The sequence below is a fragment of the Neopsephotus bourkii genome, unplaced genomic scaffold, assembly GCF_033783945.1.
Source record: "Neopsephotus bourkii isolate Nb327-2 ecotype Australia unplaced genomic scaffold, CSIRO-AGI_Nbou_v1 NB_1765, whole genome shotgun sequence".
Taxonomy (NCBI): domain Eukaryota; kingdom Metazoa; phylum Chordata; class Aves; order Psittaciformes; family Psittacidae; genus Neopsephotus; species Neopsephotus bourkii.
This window is the reverse complement of record NW_026902239.1, coordinates 4,342,209-4,366,175: the sequence shown is the minus strand read 5'-3', so window position 1 is coordinate 4,366,175 and position 23,967 is coordinate 4,342,209. Positions and strand designations below refer to the sequence as shown.

Sequence of the window (23,967 nt, the reverse complement as noted above, 5' to 3'; positions counted from 1 at the left end):
GCCCAAGTTACGGTCTTTGACAATATTCTACAGTCTGAAAGGCACTTCAAAGATCCAGGCACCCCTCTCACCTGTTAAGAAGCAGATGGTACAATGCTTGACTACAAAAATCAAAAGCTAGTGTAGAGCGCAAGAATAACTTGACAGTTTAACACAGTCAGTTTCATTTGAAAAATCTTATCTTCAGAGTTGCTATTACTTTTATAATAGCATTTGTGAAAATCTCTGTATTCAAAATACTAGATGCCTACAGATATACAAGTACTAAGAACATCAGATATACAAGTACTAAGAACATCAAGTATCTGGTCTTGGCAACTTTTATAAATGAAAGAGGGTAATAAATATATATATAAAGAGACTGCATTAAAAAAAGAAAAGACAAGAAGATCATTCCACGTTATTCTAACGTTAAGAGGCTTCATAATAAATGATGAACAAACATTAAAAAGGAGAATGTCTTTCACAACAATTCAGTCTCAGAATATTAAAGGATGTTGCAAATATCGAATTTCAATAGTTCTTTTCTGCGGACATGCCTGAGCATGTCTAAGTAGATAGAGCTTATCACTAGGTGTTTGAGTCAGATTCTGCACTTCAGCAACATTTCTTTTGGAAAGAAAAAGTACTCTAAATTCTCACCTGTGATTGTAATCTATTCTGCAACTTGGAAATGTCTAGTTACAAAGACAGAACACCATCATATACCACAGACAGCTTTATGGAAAAGGTACTCCTTGGTCAAGCTGGTTGATCATGTTACTGAAGAAATTATGTAATGCACAAAATTTGGAACTAGGCACAGTTACTATACCTGCTGTCTCTCTCTGGGATTTCTTTAATAGCAATTCTGACTTGATTGCTCAAATCTCGGCCTGCGTATACAATGCCGTAAGTTCCTTTGCCCAGGATGACTCGCTCACCATTTTCATCATATTCATAATCATACTGCAAGGCAAACAACATTAAATCAAACAGAGGGATAAGATTTAGTCCATCTGACCCTGTGCTCATAATTAAGGTATTTAAGATACTAGTTGCTTTCTGCAGACCATGACGAAGGAAAGAAAAACACTTCGACAATTCTGATCCTGTGCAGACATGCCTATATTTCTCCACTGACTATACAAGAAGCACTGGCTTCTACGGTAGCCATTTTAGATGGGTGCATAAAGCTAACCTAGCCTTTACTTGTTCTGTGTAGGTACCCTTGCATGCCTTATTCAACAGTATCTGCAATTCTGCTGGCAGGTGCTGGGAAAACAAGACGACAGAGGGCGCTCTGCGCCAAACAGAGCCTAGGCTCCCAAACTGGCATACAAAGCAAGGCAGGATACACTTAATTAATTCCAGATACTCTCCTGACCTGACCACATCTTCCAAAGCCAGCATAACCTCAGTTTTGCCAGTGCCAGGTCAGCCAGCAGAGTGTGCCAACAGAGGTGTCAGGATTGCAATGTATTAAGCATCGTTTCAGCTGAATTTGAATTTCAAAGAGTTTAAGGCCAGTCCAGAAATGGTCATTAGACAGATTAACTGACCTGGCCTCTTGTGTAACACAGACATGTAATCTCACACACACTCACTCCTCTCATGCTAAACCCAGTAGTTTATGCCTATATAGTTTTTATTTTCCTCCTCATAAAGACTATTATCTTTTATTAGAAAGAATCCACTACTTCTTTCATTACTTTGTTTCAAAAATTAATTACTTTCATGGTGAAGTCAGCTTCTTAATTCAGATTTCTCTGGTGTCACTGTTTAATTACATTTTTATTCAATAGAGTAAAAAAGGCTATTAGCACTTCATAATTTTCCTGTAAAAATACTTAACCATTGTAATCAAGTCACCCACTGCTTTTCTTTTTTGCTAAGATAAACAAATTAGGCATCCTAATGTTGTCATTATAGGATATTTTTCTATCCCATAGGTCACCACAGTCTGTCCCATCTCCAATTTCAGATGTATTATAAAATGCCAACATCAAAACCAGAACAAAAGGCTGTCTGTATTACTTATGTGGCACTGACTGCATGCCTCTAGAATTTTGGGACACCAGATTTTCATGCGATAAAACATGGGCTTAGATATTCTATCCTGTTCCCTGTCTGAAAGAAAGCCTAAACACCCTAAGTACTGCATTGCACCCAGTGGCCCTGTACTCACTTTTCAATTACGTGTATGTTCAGACAGAAACCCAAAGTGAGAATACAGAGTGTAACAGCAAGATGTAACTTAGCTAAGAGGGGTGCCAGCAGAATCAGGGCATCCTAAGCTTCAGGGTGAGTTAGTGGGCTAAAGGTATAAAACCAGTTCCCAGCAGCACCAGTATAATCACCTCATTTGAGTTTGCTGTTATTGCCATGTTTGCCTACAGATGGCAACTAGCAGGGACAAGCCTTCCTTTACCACAATTATATCCTTACTTGTTGTGCAGACAATCTGCCAATAATGTAAGTGCACACGATTCCAGTGATGCATGACACAGACAACAAACAGTCTTTAAAATTTAAACAGATGCTAATGCTGCCTATGATTACACTATGAAGTAACTGTTACAAGAGTCACTCTGCAATAAGCACGACTGGAGAATTCCAGATCTGAGTAGCTTCTTAAGTGAGTATGCTACCTGAAATGCAAGAGATTTAGCTATGCTGGTTATAAAAACTACATTAAGATCATTAAAAAGATTAATTAATTTATAAACAGTACAGTATAAAATTTTGAAAACAATAACTTGTCTAACTTCTTCCACAGAACAGTAATTTACTCCCTTCAGTGAAATGCTACACTAGAAGCCCCAAATTCTTACTACATTAGGAAGTGGAGGGGAAGGAGAACATACCTCTAGAGAGTCCCCATCACATTCCCCTTCCTCTGTAGTCTTCCCTAGTTCTTCAGTGATACTGTTCACCATGTCAAAAAACCTGTAAAAGGGAAAAACAAAAGGAAAGAAAAAAAAAAGGCAAATACACACCTGAGACAGTATGTGGACAAAAGGAATGATTCTCTCTCAAGTAATGGATGAACCAAAAGAGGACTTGAGTACAGTAAGTATAAACTCAGTGGAAAAATTTGTTTGTTGGCAAGTTTGATGTCTGAAATTAACATAATTCAGATTTCAAAATCTATGTATCCAGTGAAATTCTCATCCTATACCAGCATTTCTTTACATCCAACAAAAAGACTGAATCATCTTGACAAAGGCCTAGAAATCTTGCCTACGTTGGGAGAAGTTTTTGTAGTGTGGGAAGGCTAGCTTCAAGTTTTTGTTTAAATGAAAAGGGGGTTTATTTTACAACTTTCCATAAAAAAAGAACCCAACCTGTCACATATGACTCCTACCCCTTTAAAAGAATGCAAGTATATGTCATGCTAAGGTATTGCTCACTTGTCTTCTAAGAAATGCTCACATATGGAGGTGAATGAACATGGTAAAAGAACCTATATGAACTGGAATGAATGAAAGCATAAGCTCAAGATTGGACTTAGAGATGGCCACAGCTGTTAACATGGAGTATTGCAGTGATATTTGGCAAAGCTGATCTATTTTTTTAAACAAAAACACAAGAAATTTCCTCTGAAATGCCTTCTAGATCAATTCAAGACCACAGCCCTCAAGCTTATGGAGCAGAAACACAGCATAGAAAAACTGAGACACACCTAATTTTGTGCAACAAACCCTTACCAAGTATCCTGTAGGGATACTGGTACAATCTTACTTACATGAACGTGTTGCTAACATAAAGGAAATAAAGTGTGTGATTTTTTATATTCATAAATAAAATTTTATCCCAAATATTCCCACTTCAGAAAGTCCATTTGAAGTTTAGGATGTTTTGCTGGATTGGCAGCAACAAACACTTGTACTAAGCCTTAATATGACAAATATTAGAAAAATAACCCCAAAAGTATGTTAAAAATAATTAAATTTGTAATCATATTAGTTTCTAACATTTGTCTGAGCTTGCACCTTGACCCTCCAAACCTCACAGCTCCAGGATGCTGCAGTACTAAGCTTTCACTCGAAAGATGATCACCACAGCTCTGAAAGAGTCAGTCCCTTCTGTGCGTGTTTTTGTGCATCTACTCCACCACAGGCCATGGTGGGCTTTTTGAAATAACAAATGGCACACCTTCTGCAATGAAGTTCTGTGCAGAAATAGATTTGAAAGTCATCTGAATTGTGCAGCACATAAAGGAAACAGCATCGTTCTTCAAACTTCGAAATGCTGAAAGAACAGCCAAAAGAACATATTATTAGAAAAACACATCTGGACTCCTACCAGCTATATCAAACCACACAGATCAATCCATTTAATATGTGAAATCACTAAATTAAACCTAAGAAACTTTTCCTTATTGTAAAATTATACTCTTGTGTCCTCCAGAGTTCTCATTTTGTTGTTTGCTATCATTCAGCTTGCCCCCACAGACCACACATTGCAGAAGAATGAGTAGGAGCAAAGAATTTAATAGGATTACTTCCATTGACCTGAGTCATTTTTGTCTTAAGTACATTTAGGTAAGGCCCTCAAATTCCACTCCTGCAGCCAAGATGAAACATGGTTTCAAGATCATGTCAGAAAGCTGGATTTCACCTCAAATCATGAGCTCATCCTGCTATAGGAATCAGCCACAGCTCAATCCTGAAGACAGAAATTTCCCATCAGTTCCTTGTGAACTAGTACACTGATAGTATGTATCAATGTACCAAAACTTTAAAATTAAATCAGCATCAATAAATGAGGTGAATGACTTCATGGCCCTTGCCCACTCATGTCTTTCTTCAGTTTTGACTTTCTTTGCTATAACAGAACAAAGATAATGAGGAAATATGCATGTCATTTTCTCATGGATCCATAGATGTCTCAACAGAAGAGCAGAAGCAGTGCAAACTCTGGTACAGTTGTCAGTGTTCTAACCCAAGTAGGCTGCTGCAGCACTTGCAAAGATATTTATTCACCAGGACTGTTACATATGCACATTGTTACTGTGCTCCTTACGTAAAGTATTAAGCATTATTTGAATCTTGTAACTTTGTCACATGTTGAGTGCCAGGTGTTAAACTTATGCAGTATAATTTATTGTTACCATATTAGAAAACATAAAAAAAACAAGATGGCTAGGGTGTTACAAGATTATATATTGAAGTATTTGAGAAATGAAGACAAATTAAGTCTCCTTAACATTCTTATGATGTGGGAAAAAAAATCCACAGTCCTAGTGAAATCAATCTCTTATTTGGATCAAGATAGCCACCGTGATTTTACTTAATTTATAGCACAATAGAGTAGAATGGTATTCTCCATTGTGCCAAAGGACTGATGATTTGATATTGTTTTTTCTTTCAATATCAGGAAATACTTGTCATTTTCCACCTTTAATAGGTGTCTGTGGTTGTCTGATCCTTGCTTCCTTTTATGATTACTCTATGGTACTCTGCAAGTTTTGATAAATGGCTCTTCAGACAAGCTGGGAGGCCTGCCTTTCATAAAGCTGCTTATGAGAAGAGAAAGCTTAATTATAAGAATATTTGCCTTTGGGGGTGATGACTCATTGTTATGTTAGGAAAAATTCATAAGTGCTAAGTAATGTACACATCTGGGAAGACAGTCACTGTCCCCAGTTTATACATTAGCTTTTACTTCAACATTTTAAAGCACACAGGTAAACTCTCCAGATATGGAGTAACTGATATTAACAGAATTACTCATTCATTTCACTTGAGTTTCATGTGAATTTGAACATTTTACTGAACGCACTGTCAGTTTAAACCTGACGTGCACAGAAGCCACTGACTAACACAGCAGTGAATAAAAGGGTAAGGATGTGGAGTGTACATAGAGGGCAGGCAAAGTCATAAATATTTAAGGCCTTTAAGTGAATGTTTACAGTGCTTAAATTATGTTTTCCTCCCTGGAAAGAAAAACAAAAAAAAACAAAACAAAGACTAAAAAATACCAAGTTATAAAAAGAGACAGGATAATTTGCTCAGGAAATGCCTCATTTTGACAGTTTGCAGGGACACACAATACCCACTGATTTCTGTGACAGCAGAGTTGGTTCTGCACTTGTGAAACTCTGAAGACAAACAGGGAAGCATGATGGAGCATGGCTTGTGCCCAGCTCGCGTGCATCCAGAACTCCCTTAGACCATGAGAAATACTGCAAACGCTTTAATTATGGCTTGCTTTAACTTGCAGATGAAGCAGCAGATAAAACAGCTGACCATTGGCAACAACCACAGAAAAGCAGCTCAGTGAAACTTTGGCCTGTTTTCTGGAAGTGTAGCAGTACAGACACCTCCCCCTGTCACAGTTAAGCAGTCTGATGAGATTCCAAGCTCTAAGAACTTGGGATGGAAGATAAACATCCCTGTTACCAATTCTTAAGCTGCAAAGAAAATTGGGTGCAGATCTGAATACAACTTTTTCACTGCTTCTAACACTACATTCATCAGCATGACCTCTAGAGGCACTCTCCCACAGAAACACCACAGGTAGCAGTTATTTCATAATCAGGGCTTGTCCCGAGCACTGCGAAAATGCCAACTTGTAGCCTAGCAACTTCAGCCTGCTATTTTATTTTTTATTTTTAAATTGGAAAAATAAAGCTGGTATCTTTTTGCTTCTATGATGTCAGCTTTACAGAACACTAGTAACTTTTCTGGATAACCTAAGATGCAAATCACTTTAGGGTAGCAGCCATGCTCAAAAAACTCTGATAAAGCTTTTAACAATATTTTTTGGCCTGATTCAATCATAAACGTTTGTGTTTAAGAGGTCAACAAAGCATATGACAAAAACAGAGTTACTTACATCAGTGCACAAATCACTAATCAATGAGTTTATTAAGCTAAACCCAATTGCTATGACTCCCTGCACAGGGGGTGTGATTTAGCACTGTGCAGCTCAGAGTGCACTACATGCTTTCCAAGTCCCTTTGCAATTCTTGAGAGCTCAACAATATTACTCCTGAAATAAGGCACTGATTGCACCAGCAACCTGGGAAACTTAAATGCTGGTACAATAAACCTGCTTGGTGTTAAGAGGGAACTTGTGCTTGTGAACAAGACTAAATTGTATGACTGCCTGCATTACTAGAAACTAGACCACAGCAAGCCAGGATATTTCTATTGTCATATGTTCTTAATATTCGGGCTTCTCTGAGTCTGCATTACCAGCTTTCTCTTGATTTGCACACGCTTTGATACGTGTTCTCATTATTTTGCTCATTATATTATCATCTTTATATATTCATACTGGTTTTAGTTTAGTGAAGCCTAGAAGCCCTAGTGCTGTGTTACACAGCACACAGAAAAAATGATCCCTCAGTCACTTCCTCGAAGTATTTACCAAAAGCATTAGCCATTTCAATGCTAGATGTCTCTTCACATCTGCTCTCTCCTTATGTAATATAGTAAATATTTATGGAGGCTTTTGTTGGAAAACCTTCAAGATGTACAAAGACCCGCCTTGAACATTAAGGCTGCACTTTTAGATCTGGCTCTTACTAGTCTAGAAAGGTTGAGAATCCTCCTAAAGTTGAGAACTCCCCCTTCCTAGACCACTTTAAATCTAGGAGCTTCAAAGGACCCAAAGGTAGTCTTGGTATGAAAATACTAGAAGCAGGCTTGGTTCTGAAGGCTGTCCCACTCCAAAGAATACTTGTCTTCATGAAAGTAGGCAAAACTGTGAAAAACTGAAAAATTAAGTGTTCAGAAACTTGCAAATATTTGGAAGAAGAAGGAAAATAAGGAAAAGTCTTACTCGGTTTTATACTTGCATAAGATAAAGATTTCCCCCTGCAGCTCCTCATGGAAACAGCCAGAGAGTTTTCTAAGAATTCACAGTGACTCCTGGCTCACTGTCAAGTCTTTCAAGTTGTTTTTGACATCTGTCCTGATGAACAGACTTGAAATTCAATTGACAAAGTTTAAACTGACAGTTTAAATAACAAATGCAGTAGTGTACACCAGAAATGGTACTGACCACATACGGTTTAATAAGGGGTCAGGGAAGCAAAAAAAAAAACAACCCAAAAGGACAATAAATAGTTGGGGATTTTTTGTCTTTTTTTAGAAGCACACAAAAACATACTGTAACCAAACCCCAAACCAGACTGAAGTATCATTGCAATTTATGCCTAAAATAAGCTGAATCCCACAGGACTGAATTTCTGTGCCTATTGATAGTTTATTTTTTTAAGTTACTTTTTGGAGAGAAAAAGAATCATCCATCTGTGCAAAAACGTCCTGCAGACATAGCAACAGCCTTGTGTGCATGGAACAGTTATTATTAGAACAGAGCAATAACTATTCAAAAAATGTAAGATTTCTGGACTTCTTTCTTTTTTTAATTACACTAAAACCAAAATCCAAAGTGGAAAGTTGCAGGATGACAAAGTTTAGATAAATCTTAGGGAAAAAAAGAGAGAGACTACAATGAAGAATTGATCCAGAAAAGGTCACAGCAGTGCTGGAACACTACTTTCTTACTATCAGATTGCACAGCTGGACCCTGACAAACAGGGTTCAATGTGGGCTAGCAGAGCAGACCCATTAGCTCGGATTTGGCTGATCTCTATTGACAATATGGCACACAGTCCAGTTAAGAATTTCCCTAGAAGAAGTCTCCCCAGCAGACAGAAAACATTTTGCTGAAATCTAGCAAAGAGATGGCAAAATTTCTTCCTTTGTCGCTACCTCACAAGTCCTGTCTCAAAGAGAGAACTCTGCTGATAAAAAGGAAGGTGGCCTTGAACATTGTGCTATTCGAATCCAGTTAAGCCAGTCTTGCACATATCATTCTTGATCCCATGACTTACTAAACAATGTTAACCTACTCTACATGGACCCTTGGGATTCACGCTACTACTGTGCATTGACAGACTCCTCTCCTTATGGGCCTTCTCTGAAAAAGTTTTGCTGCCATACTCATAAACAGACACAGAAACAAACAAAAAACCCCAAATGTGCATTTTCACACCAAACCTCAACAACAGGTAAGCAGTTAGAATATTGCTAAAACACCCTGATCTTGACAGTTCCTCATGTCCTCCTGCTCTTAGTTAGCATAAAGAAATGACCAACTTTTAGGGAATATAGTTCTTTAATTCAAGGGGCTATGTTTGCTAGGTTTTACATGATGAACTCTGCAAGTGGTGGTTTCTGAATCTGAAATAAGACTCCTGGGGCTTCACTTAGTGAAGGGCACCTGTGAAAGTACCTGCAATATTCTGCTACAGTTCTGCATCTGTTACCTTCACCAAGGTCCACAGTAGCAGCTTAATACAATACTCATTCAATCACTCGTTTCATTTCAAAATCTGAAAGGGAAACAACTTACCTTACTCCCCTGATAGAAGCAGCACTGAAGTTCCACTCATGGATACCTTTCTGTAACATGCAGAAAAAAAATAAATGAATGAAACATCCCTCTTTATGAACGAAGCATTAGCAGCCGTACCTTCTAGACTGAAACTCCAGAGACAGAAAAAGAAAATCTTGCATTACAACCGCTTATTATTTTTTAACAGCTGTTTTTTTCCAGGGAATTATTCTTTTTTCCCCACCCAAAACAAAAGCAACAGAAGTTCTAGACAGAAGTCTTCAGTTGTTTGTTTCTTCACTGCTTTCTCTGCAAACACAATATACCATTTTAGAAAGCATGTAAAACAATACACTGTTTTAGAAAGCTGATCAGAAGGGCTGCCTGTATAGCTTGGTCTGGGTGCTGAACCTGGGGTCACATGTGACCCTCTGGAAAGTGTGTGTGTGTCAAGGGGAGAAATCCACCTCTGAGAATAACAAGTTCCTGCTCTACATGCTCAATGCCCTAGGATGTGGGAAGACCAGGCAAAGATAGCTACAAGAAGGAAGTCTGATGTTAGAAAGTAAAGTGGGAAGTTCTTGAAAAGCAGAAGAAATTGCTCACGGAAGGAGCAAATCTGAAGGCCAAGTGTCTGAAGAAAGGGGTCTATTTCCCTAGGAGTCTAGAAGACAGCAGTAAAGTTGCACAAAACCCCTAACTGCAGCTGGAGTAACAAACAAGGCTGAAGAAAGAAGCCACCCTATGAAAACACAAAGAAAGGCTAGGCCTCACTTATTTCCAGATCTTTTAAATTTACATCTGTCACATTCAGCAGAACTGAGTTCTCTTTGTAGACAGTCATACTGCTGTATGTTTATGGTCTAATAAGACTTTACTGTAAGAAACAGAAGCCTTTTGTATCTTTTAGTGCAAACATTCTCCTTTCAGGAAAAGGTAGAACTACACCCTGTCAAAGTCCTGGCAGCCTTGGGATCCCACCACAATGGGCAATGTATTTTAAGGACTTCTGCTTTCTAAAGCTGATTTTCATTTGGTATTTTAGAGACCTGAGCAATGAAAATGCATTGGGACATTTCTTGCTGAGAGGCAATCTATAGCAAGGGCATAGTGTCAAACACAAACATCATCAAATGTATTCCAAAGGAAGATGTGAAAATGTGCACCTTATAAAACATTTCATGAATAGTGAAATATAGAGAAGTCAGAACTGATACACTGTCAAAATAGCTGCACAATCCTGCACAATGTACAGGAAATTATAGTGGAGATTATTCTCTCAGTTATAACAGCTTTCTGTAAGACTTCCTACATCAATTTTATCCTCCTCCTCCTCTGTAATTCTTTCCTTCCTGCTCATATCACAGTGAAGTTTGTGATGATAATATAAAATGCCTAACACAATGTACCAAATATACAAGCAAACATGTTTCTTTAAGCAAAGCTTCACACTATCATAACTGTAAAGTACAAAGTGGTAACTCCAGTATCTCTTCAATGTTATATCATGACTTCCTCCAGTGGGGTACTGGGACAGGAGAACAGCCCAATATTAGCAAAAGGTGGGATTGCATCTTGAATTGGAGGTACTAACTGATGCTAGTATGGAGTGTTTGTGAAACTACTATTCGAGTTGCCTGTCTTGCACAAAGAAAGATCACCAACTCAATCCCTGTGCTAATAAGGAAGGTGTACATGCACTGCCTTTTACTCCCTTGTCCATGCACAAGTTCTGCCACTTTCTAATTTTCCATGCTTGGAAACTCTCTTCAGAGCTCTGTTACTGGTACTCATCCAATTCCCACTGTTGGGAATAATCTAAAATCTAAATAAGTTAAAATATACATCCTGATAGGCAGAAATGCTCAAGAAGCAGAACAAGCAGCGTAAGTATTGTGGGTTTTACCTGTCACCTACGTGCAACTAATCTCTCACAGATTCATAAACCTTTTATTTACCACACAAAGTTCTCAAGCAATGAAATAATATAAAAGTTATGTCCCTCATGATCTTGCCAAGTTTTGAATACTTTGGAGTAAATATATCAGGCATGCTATCCAAATTCAGCATCTGTTCTTTGGTTAGGCAAAAAAAACACCAACCAACCAAAACAAAACTCAAAATGGATTGAGAAGCCGATGTGAAACAGAGACAGGCTGTTCTATTTCAAACTTGCAAACAGTACTGCTGCATTCTTCTAACCCCATGTGGAAAGGGCTGCTAAAACTAGGGAACTGCAAGGCAAAGCTCATATGGATTATACAAATATAATGCTATCTGAAATTTATAAGCATTTGTTTATATTAAACTTTGTATTACTAGATTCATAAATGCTGAAATGTGCTGCTAAAAAAGCTACTGAAAAGGAAGAGGCCATGTTAGTACAAAAATTGCCAGCTGCAGGCTCCACTGAGTTCCAGATTGGATTCAAGACAGAAATTCAGCTTTTTTGTGCATGAAAGGAAGTTCATACATTTTGGAACACAATTCTTATTCTTAGAGCACTAACTGAATTTTGGAAAATAAACAGAACTAAAACCTGAAGTATGAGCTGGTTAAGCTCTGACAGACCTATGGCAGGTAGACTGAAACTGGATAGCTGAAGAAGCTTCCAAACCTGCACTTGCAGTAGGGATGGGTGGTCTTTGCTTGTTAATCAGTCTCTGAAATGTCTGTTTTCAGCTTAGTAAGGCTCAACAAAAGAGCTTTCCTCTTTGCAGTGGGCTCACAAATACATCAATTCCTTTCACAAAATCTCTTACCAAAGACAACTATTGCACTGGCTGAATTCAATTGAAAAGGAAGTTGGTGTCTCCAGCTTTCTCTAGTCCCTTTTCTCCCTGTAAGATTTCTGATGGATTCTAAGGAATTTGACAAACTTGCAACAAAGGGCTAAAATTATACAGCTGAAGGGGGTAACTATCAAATTGCCCATTACATTCTTTTGATGGATATTATGGCTTGCACTGCACTGAGTATCAATCAGATCCTGAGATACTGAATATGCTCACCACAGTAAGGATTCTGGCCAGAGCAAAAATACTATGGGATGCATTTAAAACTGAGTTTGTCTAATGCTACTGATTAACACTAGGGAAGTATTCTAATCTGCATAAATACAGATACACTTCCCAAATCAGAAAGGGGGGCGAGAGGAAAGATATTACATACTATAACGAAGCATTAAAAATGGAATAACAGAATTACAATAGCAGAAAATACTACAAAGCAAAGGTTATAAACTCTGCAAAGACAAAATACCTATCTACTGACACCAAACAGGTACAGACTAATATATCCAAATCCTTCTCCCATTCACAGGATGACTGGGCAGTCAAATGACACATCTAAGAAAGAGGCCATTACTGAAAGTATCAAGCAAAATATCCTAGTAAAAGGTAAAAGACACATGAATACACCAGGAAATGCCATTTCTGGAATTTGAGTGCACATGCTCAAGTAAAGTTAACTCAAACTAGAATGTAAGTAGTCAAGGCAATAAGATGCCACATATGGCCAGTACACTAAGCCCACTCTTTTGCCTAATAAAAAACCCCAAACCCATGAAACAACAACAGCAAAAAACCAGACTACATTCTGAATACAGAAATATTTTCAGAACAGATATTTTACAACAATAGGGTTTACTCTGTACTATGGACAAATGATTATTTACTGCATGGCAAATTTTGTTCTTGTCCAAAAATTGCATAAATTTATTTTTATGTTACTCCCAGAGGCTGAACCTACTTGGAAAAACATTAGTCAGAACAAACCACAAATAAAGAGAAATTCAGTGGTCCAGGCAAACATTTTGGTTTGTGCTCTAAATACACTATTTCAGCTACTGTTCATTTACATTTTCTCATGAACTCACAACAAAAATTCAAAGCAGTATGGCCTCACATATTTGGTATGCAACAAATGTTTCTCTTTTAACACACTACAAGTATGAAAGTTGAAGGATGAATTAGCTGAAAAACAGGTCTTCACTGTTCTATCCACAGGCAAACAAAATGCTGCTATGGAAGAATGAACAGTGCTAGTTCTTACAAACAGCACCATCTCCAGTGTTATGCCTCCAGCTCATTCAGTCTCCATTCACTCTTCATATACTCTCTCCCATCTTTCTATGTTCCCGTCCTTCTCTGAGGTTCTATGACGTCCTCCCTGTCTTCACTCTTACCAACGTTATGCTTCCTCAGCATCCCAGAATGCAATAGCTGTTCTAGGTTTTCCTCTCTCCTTGCTTCTCCAGATTTTCTAAGCTGCTTTCCTAATATGCCTGGCTATCTCACACCTTGACATACGGACTTCACGGCTTTTCCAGTTTCTAGACCTTCTGAGCATCTATTTATCCTTCTTGCAAATACTTCTCTGGCTTTTGATTCATTCCGCTCCTATTTTAAGACATCAGTCTGTATTACTAGCGTATTGAGAGTATTTACCACAGCTGACAAGCAATAATGCAAGTACAGAAAGAAGACAGTTCTGTTTACATAAGTAAGTTTGCTACATTATTTGTATGATGACACTGTATTGTAAACTACTTAGGAAGCAACAGACTTGGACATTATACACTGCTGTAAAACAACATGAAAGTAGCTGGAAGTTATTTTTTAAAATTATAGGGATAAAATATCCATTGAAAAACAGGACAAATAAAGAAAAAAAATAAGAATTCCATATTTTAAAAAAGTAAAAAATGCATGGCAACATATATCCACAGCATCTTCCTGTGTTACTAAAACACTTTTCTCCTTTGCAGAATCCATCATTAGATGCAACTGCTTACACGTTATACGCCTTATCTATCATGCATATTTTTAAATGGTGAAAAACGTTACAACTACAGACATCATGGTATACCTTGTCATCAGGCAGCACATGCCAGATAGATACGGTCTTCTCTTCAGCTTCACTGTTGATGGAGAGATATGAGGGCTGATAGATTTTTGTTGGTTCTAATATTAAAACCTAGTATAAAAAAAAATTGGCATTAGTACAAATTATGTAGAACTTTAAAAATTATTAAGATCTGTTAAAAGTTTTTCTGTAGTCATACCCTAGCAGGAAAAACAGCGGAAACAGAATGAAAGGTAAAATTTTACATACTGGGTTAGCTTAGTATGGCTGACAGCAACTTAAGATTTTTTAAAAGGCAGCTAAATTTAGTTTTTTTATATAAGGCCATTATGTGCCAATTGTTAGCAGATGTCATAATTTTCTAAATTATTTCTCTGACAACTATCAGATTTTGAAATCCTTCTGTCACAATTCATTCTCTTACAATGCCATTCAAGAATCATCTCCCATGTGAACAGGATTCATGGCATACTTTCATCATCTTTTGGTAGAAGTGCTTTTGGGTAAAAGTGAAAAACACACCAACCAAGAACTAGACTAAACTGCTTTTGATTTAGATTATTGTGAACTTTAGCTACCAGATCAAATCATTTTCTCAAAAGCAACAAACACCACTGCATAAGGCTGACAGCTAAAGGTTATAGAAGATTTCCTGGAATAAGTGAAACAAACTAGAACCATATTGTAAAGAGATGGGATGCAATGCAGCAAGATTTAGTCTAACATAACCACTCAGTAAATGAAGGCAGTGACTCTGCCACTTCAATAATGTTCTGCCAGCACTACTTCAAGATTTTCCAGCAATCAAACAATCAAACTATGCTGTCATTGGGTTTATCTTTTGGCCTATGCTATTGCAGTGATCAGGTTCAATTTGTCTCTTAATATTAACAAAAATCCAAACCATTTGACTTGGACAGTTTTGCAAATCAGAGCCTATTTTAAGCATCTAATTGCACCACTTGATCGTTAAAAATCTAAGAACAACGTGGCCTTGTCTTTTGCAAAAAAACCCGGAAGCTTCAAAATATATTTTGCTTCCCTGCAAAACTTTACACCCATTCTCCTTGGAGAAGGTGGACCAGACTCCCTAGAGAGTCTCATGTTGCTTTCACTTTACTGCCTAAAGCTGTTGCAGTTCAGCACTCAAATCTTCCTTACGGTTTATTATCCCACCTGCACACAGAAGCCAGAAGAACTTTACAAAACAACCAGTGTGCACTTCAAGTATTTGGGAGGCAATTCCAACTGCTATTTAAAATAAAAAATTGTATTTGCTAACGGTTAGCTAAAAGGAATACCCAAGATGTTATTTCTCGTACATATATAGTAAATATGACAGGGAACAAACATCTTTTTATAGAATACTTTCAGGACGTTGTTCAACACCAGGGTATCCAATGAAAACAATCAGCAAAATGTTTGTGGAATAAATCTGAAAAGCATATATACATACTCACAAACTGATCTTGTTAAACTAAATTGTCTAGTAGCTGGAGCAATGCATTTTTGACTGCTTGGGCCGATTTTCAACCTCTAACAGAGCACACAGGTTTAACTGGCAGTAGTTTATGCCACGCCTGCTGAGCTAGAATGAAGCTAAATATTCTTTCTCCAAAACATGATATAGTTAATACAGTATGACTTGGAATATAGTGCAAAGGTTTGCTTTAGAAGTATACTTATTGGTAGCAAACTCCAAATAGCAAGTTCTATCTTGACTTTTTTCCTAATTACTTTTACATGGAACACACTGTGTAAACCCATTGTAGCCATGTGCAATCAATTAAAAACTAATCTAATATACAGGCCAACTACATTTCTTCTGAACAAGCAGTTTATTGTCTGGCCAACTGAAAGTGAGCAGTGTTTTGTGCTCACTTCCTTCATGTCACATTTTATCAAAAAAAAAAAAAAACCACCACAAAACAACAAAACCCCAAAATACCCAACCCAAAAACAAAGCCAAAAAAACAACCACTTACTGGAAATCGAACTACAGAGACATCTGTCTTTGTGGCTTCAACAAGGAAGTCCATCCAGAAGTCCACAAGTTCCTGTTTGGCCATATGCTGTTCTGGAGTCAGTTTCTTAAAATGCTGATATATCAAAATAGTTTCTACAATAGACTTCAGGTACCTGTGATCATCCAAGCATATATAGATGGTAAATTTAATACAGTCTTTAGGTAATAACATCTCTAATTTTAATCACAACTGAAACATTCACCATTGCAACACTAAGGCAGCCAATAAGATTTTGGTTCTCTAGGACTGCTTTTAATAATAACAATTCCTCATTTAGAACTGGCAATGTAGCTGCTATATTAGTAATCTGAAATACAAATGAGTTCTGGGACACTCCGTCCTGCATATATTCCTGATCCCATATACTGTCTCCTATCCTAAACCATGAAAGGATGGGACCATGCTAGGGAAGGACAACAGCAGCACTAAATGTCTCCCCTAAATCCAGCTCATCCCTCTCTCTGCTGTTCTACTTTCCGGGGCTGATTTATGGGGTTCCTCATAACATTGCTTCCTCTTGGTGCATTTTAAAAGAAGTTGTAAACAATCTTATGCAGTTCTTGTGAATGCTACAGCAATGAGATAGACATGCTTAAAGAGGATTTATTGCAGCTGCAACCTTACTGCAACTAGACTATTCATGGAAGTGTTGCCAGGCTTATGGGAGGAAGGTATAACGTAAACTTTTGGGAATAGTTCATAGCTGTTCATTTTCCAATCACCCTTCTTAGGCCACGGGGATATCTGCTCCCCTTTGCATTAAGCGGGCTCTGCTGAAGAGCAAGCAAGAGACCGTGAAGGAATTTTTCACAGGAGCAATTCTTCCTGAAGTACAAATGAATGTGCTGTATATTCAGAGTTTAATCCACAGACTTATACCCCAAAAGCACTGGTACATAAAATCCTGACAACCAGGCGCTCATAAACTCCAGGAAACTCTACCAGGAGACTTCCAGGGAGCACTCTGCAGCTTCTCAGTAAAACAGCACACAGTAGAAATTCAAAACCTTGCAGATAAACACACTGTAAACAGCATTTATAAAATATTTGGCCAGAAAATGAGAGGATTTAATTTTGATAATTCTTATGTTATGCAGATATAGATGCTATAGCATTTCCATATTTTAGCATATATACATATATTCCCATCTGATTAGCATTTGGAAACACTAGCCTTTACAGAAAGGCAAAAATAGACAGGCTGAGACATATGCATTCTTTCAATTGAAAGAGTGTCAACCTTTTTGGTCAGAAAGGAGTGTTGGTTCTCCCCAGCTAACAGGATCCCAGCCCTTTACTGAGTAGGTGAGCAGTTCTTAATTGCTGCCTATATCCAAAGCAGAACAAGTGCTGGGAGCCTGCTGTCACAGCACACATCTCTTGGCCTTTACATAAGAACTGTTGACTCTATAGGGTTGTCCCTAGACAACCTAGATTTATAACCTTTAACCTTAGTTTTATAGCCTTTCTGTTAACTGGACTTTACTCTGCATTCTTCTCAATCATAATGAGATACAACCTGCACCATACTGAGCTGATTTGTGCTCAAGTTCCTAAAACAGCCAATATATGGAAGTACCATCACTGTATTCCAAGGTTTATTCATGCCTCTCTAGCCAAGCTGTCTGTGCTACCGAAAACTTTCAGGCAGTTCTGACTAAACCCACATGCCACTACCACTTTTCTTCAGCAATGTAACTGCTCAAGTATGGCGCCCATAAAGCAACTCCTTTTCTCCTTGCTCTCAGAAGAACATGAAGCCAATGTTGAATCTGCCCTTTTCAGACACCAAATTAAAGACCCATAGCGAATCTATTTCTGAATAAGGGCAAAAGGGGAAAGAAAGTCCCTTGTCCACGTAAAAGTACAATGAAACTATATACAGACAGCAAAATTTGTTTAAAAAAAAACAAAAAAACCACAACAAAAACCAAAAACCAGCCTCTTGTCAGTAAATATGATGCCAACTGTGAAAGCCGAAGGAGTCCGGTGTTCTAATACATAGCAATGTACATGATCTCATTTATGACCTTACCATGCTGGTGCCTTTAGCTTAAACAGCTTTTCTGAAGCCTGGATCACTCTTACATGGTCATTAGCCAACATACTGGCCCCTAAGAAAGATCCCACTTCCCAATAGCTCTGCAGTTTCTCCAAGCTCCCCTTTTTACCGAGTAGGCTGCTGATCTTTACTCCTGTAGTAAAAAGAATAATAGATCACAGGAATATATTAATGCAGTTTTAAAATGACCATTTCCCTGATTTGAAATCTATTCGTTGTTTAAATTATTGTAGCCTCTTCCATTCAATAAAGTAAGATGCAAATCATACTTACCAGTTAATGTTATATGCCTTCCAAACTCCCTAAGAGGTAGCAGATTTTTTTCTGTCCCTCCCCCTCTTCCTAAAGGCTCCTCAAGAAAGGAACTTTAAGACATCACTGTCAGGACAAGGCCACAGTCAGATTACCTATGTTCTTGCATGGACCTCATCTGTAAAGGTAAATTGGGGCCTTAGGCTACACAACATAGCTGTAAAAACTTAACAGATGCTGAATAAGGCACCTATTATGTTTTTTTCTGCTTTGTTTTTTTTTGACTTAAAAGCCCCAAGCCCCAAACTTACCTTTATAGACAAGGTCCCATGCAGAAGGAACAGATGATCCACTGGGCTTCTTCCAGCAGTGATGTTCTTTTAATTGCCGCAAGTCCTACCCCAATGAAAGACATCTATTAATATTCGTAAGTCCCCCAGCAACTCAAGACTATGGAGAGCCTCAGGTTTCAATTTTGACTTGTTACGTTTTCTGAGAACTACAAATTCCCCTGTGGCCTTCAGGATGATTTTTAGTTCATATTAGCTGCCACGTATTTATAGCTAACATGAGATATGCTACGCTATCCCTCACAAATAAAACAATTTGCAGCTTACAACACAAGCCTCTTCACTACCATAGTCTTTTATTCACTTTTCCCACACTACTCCATTATGACAGTTTCCCTCCCACATCACCTTCCATTGTCCTTGATACTAAAGTTGAGTAGTCACAAGAGATTTCAATGCAGCTGTTCTTTATTTTTTCCTTGAGTAGCTAGCAGACTAAACTTCATACTGGAAGCAGCAACAAATCTATTAAAATGGCTATCATTACATTAACTACACTTCAGTCTGCAAAATTCATCTTGTTTTCTTACATTGTTTCCATTTTTATGTTATGAACAACAATGTTTTTAAAATGTGAAATTTTAAACAAGTGGTCTATAGCCTATTTCACATCTATACTTCACACTGCTTGCTCTCTTACTAGCAAGAAATTGTTGTGCTTGGGTAACATACAGAACAATATAACACTTAAATCATATAAAAACCATTATTTGTTCACTTCTTCAGAAAGAAGTTTGTTTAGTTATTCCCAAAGAGAAAAAATGCAGTAGATTTTACAAAATATCACAGATCTACCTGAAACATGATACAATGTGTATCACATCCAACAACTCCACAAGGTGCGGCACTGACCATGTTTGTCTATCACCTCTGCAAGGCTTTAAGGCAGGGTGTTATATTACATTCATGCTGTCAAGACATGGCTTGAGGATGTATACACATACTTGGTGTAGGATAGGAAGAGGGAACTTGTGTTAAATGTGTTCAGCTTCAGCTGAGTTCTAGAAACCAAGACCTACACACTATCCACACAACACAGTAAATGGAAAAAAAAGTCTCCCCCGGGGCCCTAGAGTAACGGCAATATCCCCAAAGGCTGAAGGGTTCTGCTAGAATAAAACATTTGTATACACTTGAGCATACAAGAGCAGATAGACACCCACTAACTTCTACTGGCTTTGCATGTGACCTCGCTGCAAGGTAAATAAGGAATTGGTATCACCGATACATGAATAATTTCAAACTGGTATACTTTTGCTGGGAGGAATAGGAAAGGGAGCGATTTAGCTTCATGGAGTGTCCTCGCTGAGTACTAGGTGATGGCACTACACAGTTGCAGATGGCACTCACTGACAAACAATAACAAGCTATTTGTGACAGTGAGCAGCAGCACTGGCTCACAAGCTTACACTCTCTGTTGTGCTTCGCTGCACTTCCAGGAAACCCACCCATCAGAACCCTCCAGTGCTCCAGAGGTGGGAACAGAGTCAAAGCAAAGTACACAGCGTGTGGTTTTCATGAAAAGCACAACTCACATGGGGAGGAACTGGGACTACTGATGTGGCAAGGAAAAGTGTTTGTTAGGAGGATAAGGCTGGTGATAGTTAGGCTCTTGAGTTCCAGCTCACAGAATAAGAGAGATAAATGGTGGGAGAAAGGATAGATGTGTAGCAGTGATGATATCAAAGGACACCAAGTTCAGGAACCATTACTGTTATGTAGCCTGGATGAACTGGAAGTTTTACAGCTGTTCTGTGAAGGGGGTCCTATTACCTTAGAGAAGACAACATCATCCCCTCATCAAATTCTTCTGAGAAAGATGAGATATGCAGTGCTAAAACTCTAGTTTGCAGACCTTCATCTACAAAGCTCATCTACAAGCTTACTTATCACTGTAAGGCAAGTTGGAAAAAATGCAGATGCAGCATGGAGAAATTAGCAATATGTCCAAAAGACTATAGCTTTAATCTATAGAAGTGATGGGGTTTTGTTTTGTTTTCCAGTGGGTTTGGTCCTTCTCTATTTTATTTTGATTTCACCATCTTGAAAAGTTCTTTGAGAGTGTAAGGAAATCCAGGCAAAGTCAAGGCAGTCTTTCCTTCCATGAAAAACTTGGCATTCACAGGGGGAGAGAAGAAAAAAATAAAAATAAAAATGCAGCTGAATTCCAAACATTTGCCCTTAAAAATAAATGAGCCATAATAGAGGAACTATTAATGCCAAAAAGCCATTAATTTTGTAATACCAAGAATATACCCACAGTTGGTGAAGAAAGTAAGATACAGTAAGTAGATATTACCAGTTAATTATTACTATAAAGGTTTTATAAATAAACGGATTTCCTTGCTCAAATATTGACAGAACAATTCATATTACAGGATCCTTTGTGTGTCAGAGTTAAACAGCCTGCAGAGATCAGTATTGTCAACACAAAGCACTGTGTTTCTGGTTCTGCAATTTTATACAGTTAAGAGATCAATACTATTCAGAAAATAGGATTGCCATTAATGTTTCACATGATCATTTAGTATTAAACATTAGCTGACCAAGCAGAGGAAGGAACTTTTAGAATGTAAATTCTCTGATCTGACTGCAGATTAGTAAAAATTTTCTTGGCTTCTGGACTTAATCATAGTTTTACTGGAGTTATTAAATTTTTGCAAATGCAATAAGATACGCACTTTCTAATTACAGCCTCACACAGTCTGCTCTGAAGTGCTGTTAGGGACCATATCCTTCCTAAGCCTTTCCCAGCCTACCAATTTAATTTCCATATAACCTGGACTGAACTTCAACCAGCTTGCTCTAGCCTCTCTCCTCATCTCCCACCAGAAGACAGACTTCCTCTGATTTCTATGTGCTGCAGATAATGCTGTGGGTGGACACCAAACTGAAAGCACTGCCAGGCAAATCTAACTACTGAGAACAAATGGTCTTGTACGCACAGATCTAAACAGAAGGAGACATCAAAAGAATGACACACATGTAAGGGATTCTTGGGATGCGGGAGAGGGAGGCATCAAAACATTTTCCCACACAAGTTCTGTGGGTTTGCTTATTTTTGTTTAAAACATGAACATCAGCCCAAGACAGGGAAAATAGTAAATTATCCTCAGAATCTAGCACAACTCAAGCCAGCTCACAGTACAAACCTCATAGTACAAAGATAAATGTAAGGTGGTGCACCTGGGAAAATACAATCCACAAGTACAGCACAGGCCGAGATGCGCCTCCCTGGGGAGCAGCTCTGTGGAAAGGGACCAGATATTTCTCCACCTAATCATTCATCAGCCATGGATGAAATATTAAGTAATAAGGACCCTTACTTTCTGTAACTTTCTCCATAAAAACAACAGGGAAAATAACACCAGACAAACTCATGAAAAGATGATACCAAACATCTGATCCCTACAAGTAACACCCAGATTTCATCAGCACAATTAATTAATTTATCTAAATCTGGTTGGCTATGTGCTGTTGAAAAGTTTCTTTAAAATGGAAGGATTTGAATAAACTACACACTAAATATAGCCCAGCTAAGTTATCTAATATAGAATTAGGCCAGCTGAGTGAATGTTTGCATATGCTATGTAGAAAGCAAAACATGTATTTTTACCTCCTACACTGGCACAAGAATTCAAATTTCAGTGTAGGAGATGGAAGTATTCTGACCCAGAAAACAAAATCTCAACCACTCACAGAATGGCCAACACAGTAGTTGGGGAAACTCTGTGCAGCCTATCACCTTCACATGAATACCTTCATTCACACCAGAGAAGTAATCATCTCACCCTGACCTTCACACTCAAAAAATTCTCCATCTAGAGAATGAGTTCAGGCACACAGTGCACACCTAGCTTCTAAACTAGAGCAGAAGCTGAGTACAGGAGCATTCTGTGGAATGAAGAGTATTCTTTCTTCCTCACTTGACAATCTGCTCAGAAGACTGATAAAAAAAAACAAAAAAACCCCATAAAGTCAAGAATTACACTAATCCATGAAGAAGCATGTCAGTTGCAAAGGATACATTACTACATATTACAACATTCAGTGCTTTCTCTCGCACCTTCCCTATTACATATCAGCTACTAGGAAGAAAATTATCCCAGCTGAAACCACGACATCTTGACTTTGCACTCCCCTCAGATCCAGCAAAACCACAAAATCACAAAACCAAAATGGACACCTTAGTTCTTCCTTCATAAGCATTGAACCAGATTGCCTGGGGAGCTTGTGAATGCCCTGTCAGGGGAAGTGTTCAAGGCCAGGTTGAGCAACCCGATGTAGTGAAAGATGTTCCTGCCCATAGCAGGGGGTCTGGACTAGACAGTCTTTAAAAGGTCCCTTCCAACCTCAACCACTCTGTGATTCTATGAATGCAGACATTCAGGAAACCTTTAAGAAAACATTGAAAGAGAAACTTCTTTCTCTCAGCCCATCCCAAGCTCAAGTCAAGTGCATTTTCCCCACTCTTGGGATAGCCTTTTTGTCCATATTTCCTACAGTTCTACTGGGGGGGGGGGGTGTTGTTTGTTTGTTTTAAAGAATGCTAGCTGGAATTGGATTCCCTCTTCAAGTGTTCCTGTTTCACACAAATTACACCAGTGCAAAGAAAGATGATTGTCAGTTTTCACTAAGCCTTAGTAATCAGTTAAGACCTTGAAACAGGAACCAGGTCTTCATGACAGCACTCACCCGTATTCAGGTGGGATCAGTGGTGATGGGGGAGACATACTTAAATATTCACATAGTCATTATCAAAGCGTTTTTATGAAACAATCAGATTTTCCCCCTGTGACAGTGAGTGATGTCATACTTTCATTAGAATGTGATTTTGCTGTGAATTTGCAAGCTGTAATTACCAACTTTCCGCAGCTCAAAAGAAGTATCAAAGCAATGTCCAGCTGCCAGGAGGAGTACTGCATAGTTAATTCCTGATTGTAATGTTGGCTCTGACTCAAACGCCTTCTTGAACCTAGAAAAAACATACAAGTTTACTTTCTAAATAATGCAATCTAGTAGGGGCATAATTACACTTTTAGGCATTTTAAATGCTTATCTTCTGTTTACACAGCAA

General features: G+C 38.2%; 1 protein-coding gene across 2 annotated transcripts in view; it reads right to left on the bottom strand.

Moving 5' to 3' along the window:
- Positions 1–23,967, bottom strand: part of MAP3K5 (mitogen-activated protein kinase kinase kinase 5) — a 99,394-nt gene that overhangs the window by 24,735 nt on the left and 50,692 nt on the right. For both annotated transcript variants that reach the window (XM_061378464.1, XM_061378463.1), the window contains 8 exons: positions 23,753–23,865; positions 18,262–18,421; positions 16,185–16,338; positions 14,203–14,310; positions 9,352–9,401; positions 4,138–4,233; positions 2,847–2,928; positions 815–948 (listed from right to left, as the gene is read on the bottom strand). In XM_061378464.1, coding sequence (XP_061234448.1) covers positions 815–948; positions 2,847–2,928; positions 4,138–4,233; positions 9,352–9,401; positions 14,203–14,310; positions 16,185–16,338; positions 18,262–18,421; positions 23,753–23,865 — 897 coding nt within the window. The remainder of the gene's footprint in view (positions 1–814; positions 949–2,846; positions 2,929–4,137; positions 4,234–9,351; positions 9,402–14,202; positions 14,311–16,184; positions 16,339–18,261; positions 18,422–23,752; positions 23,866–23,967) is intronic.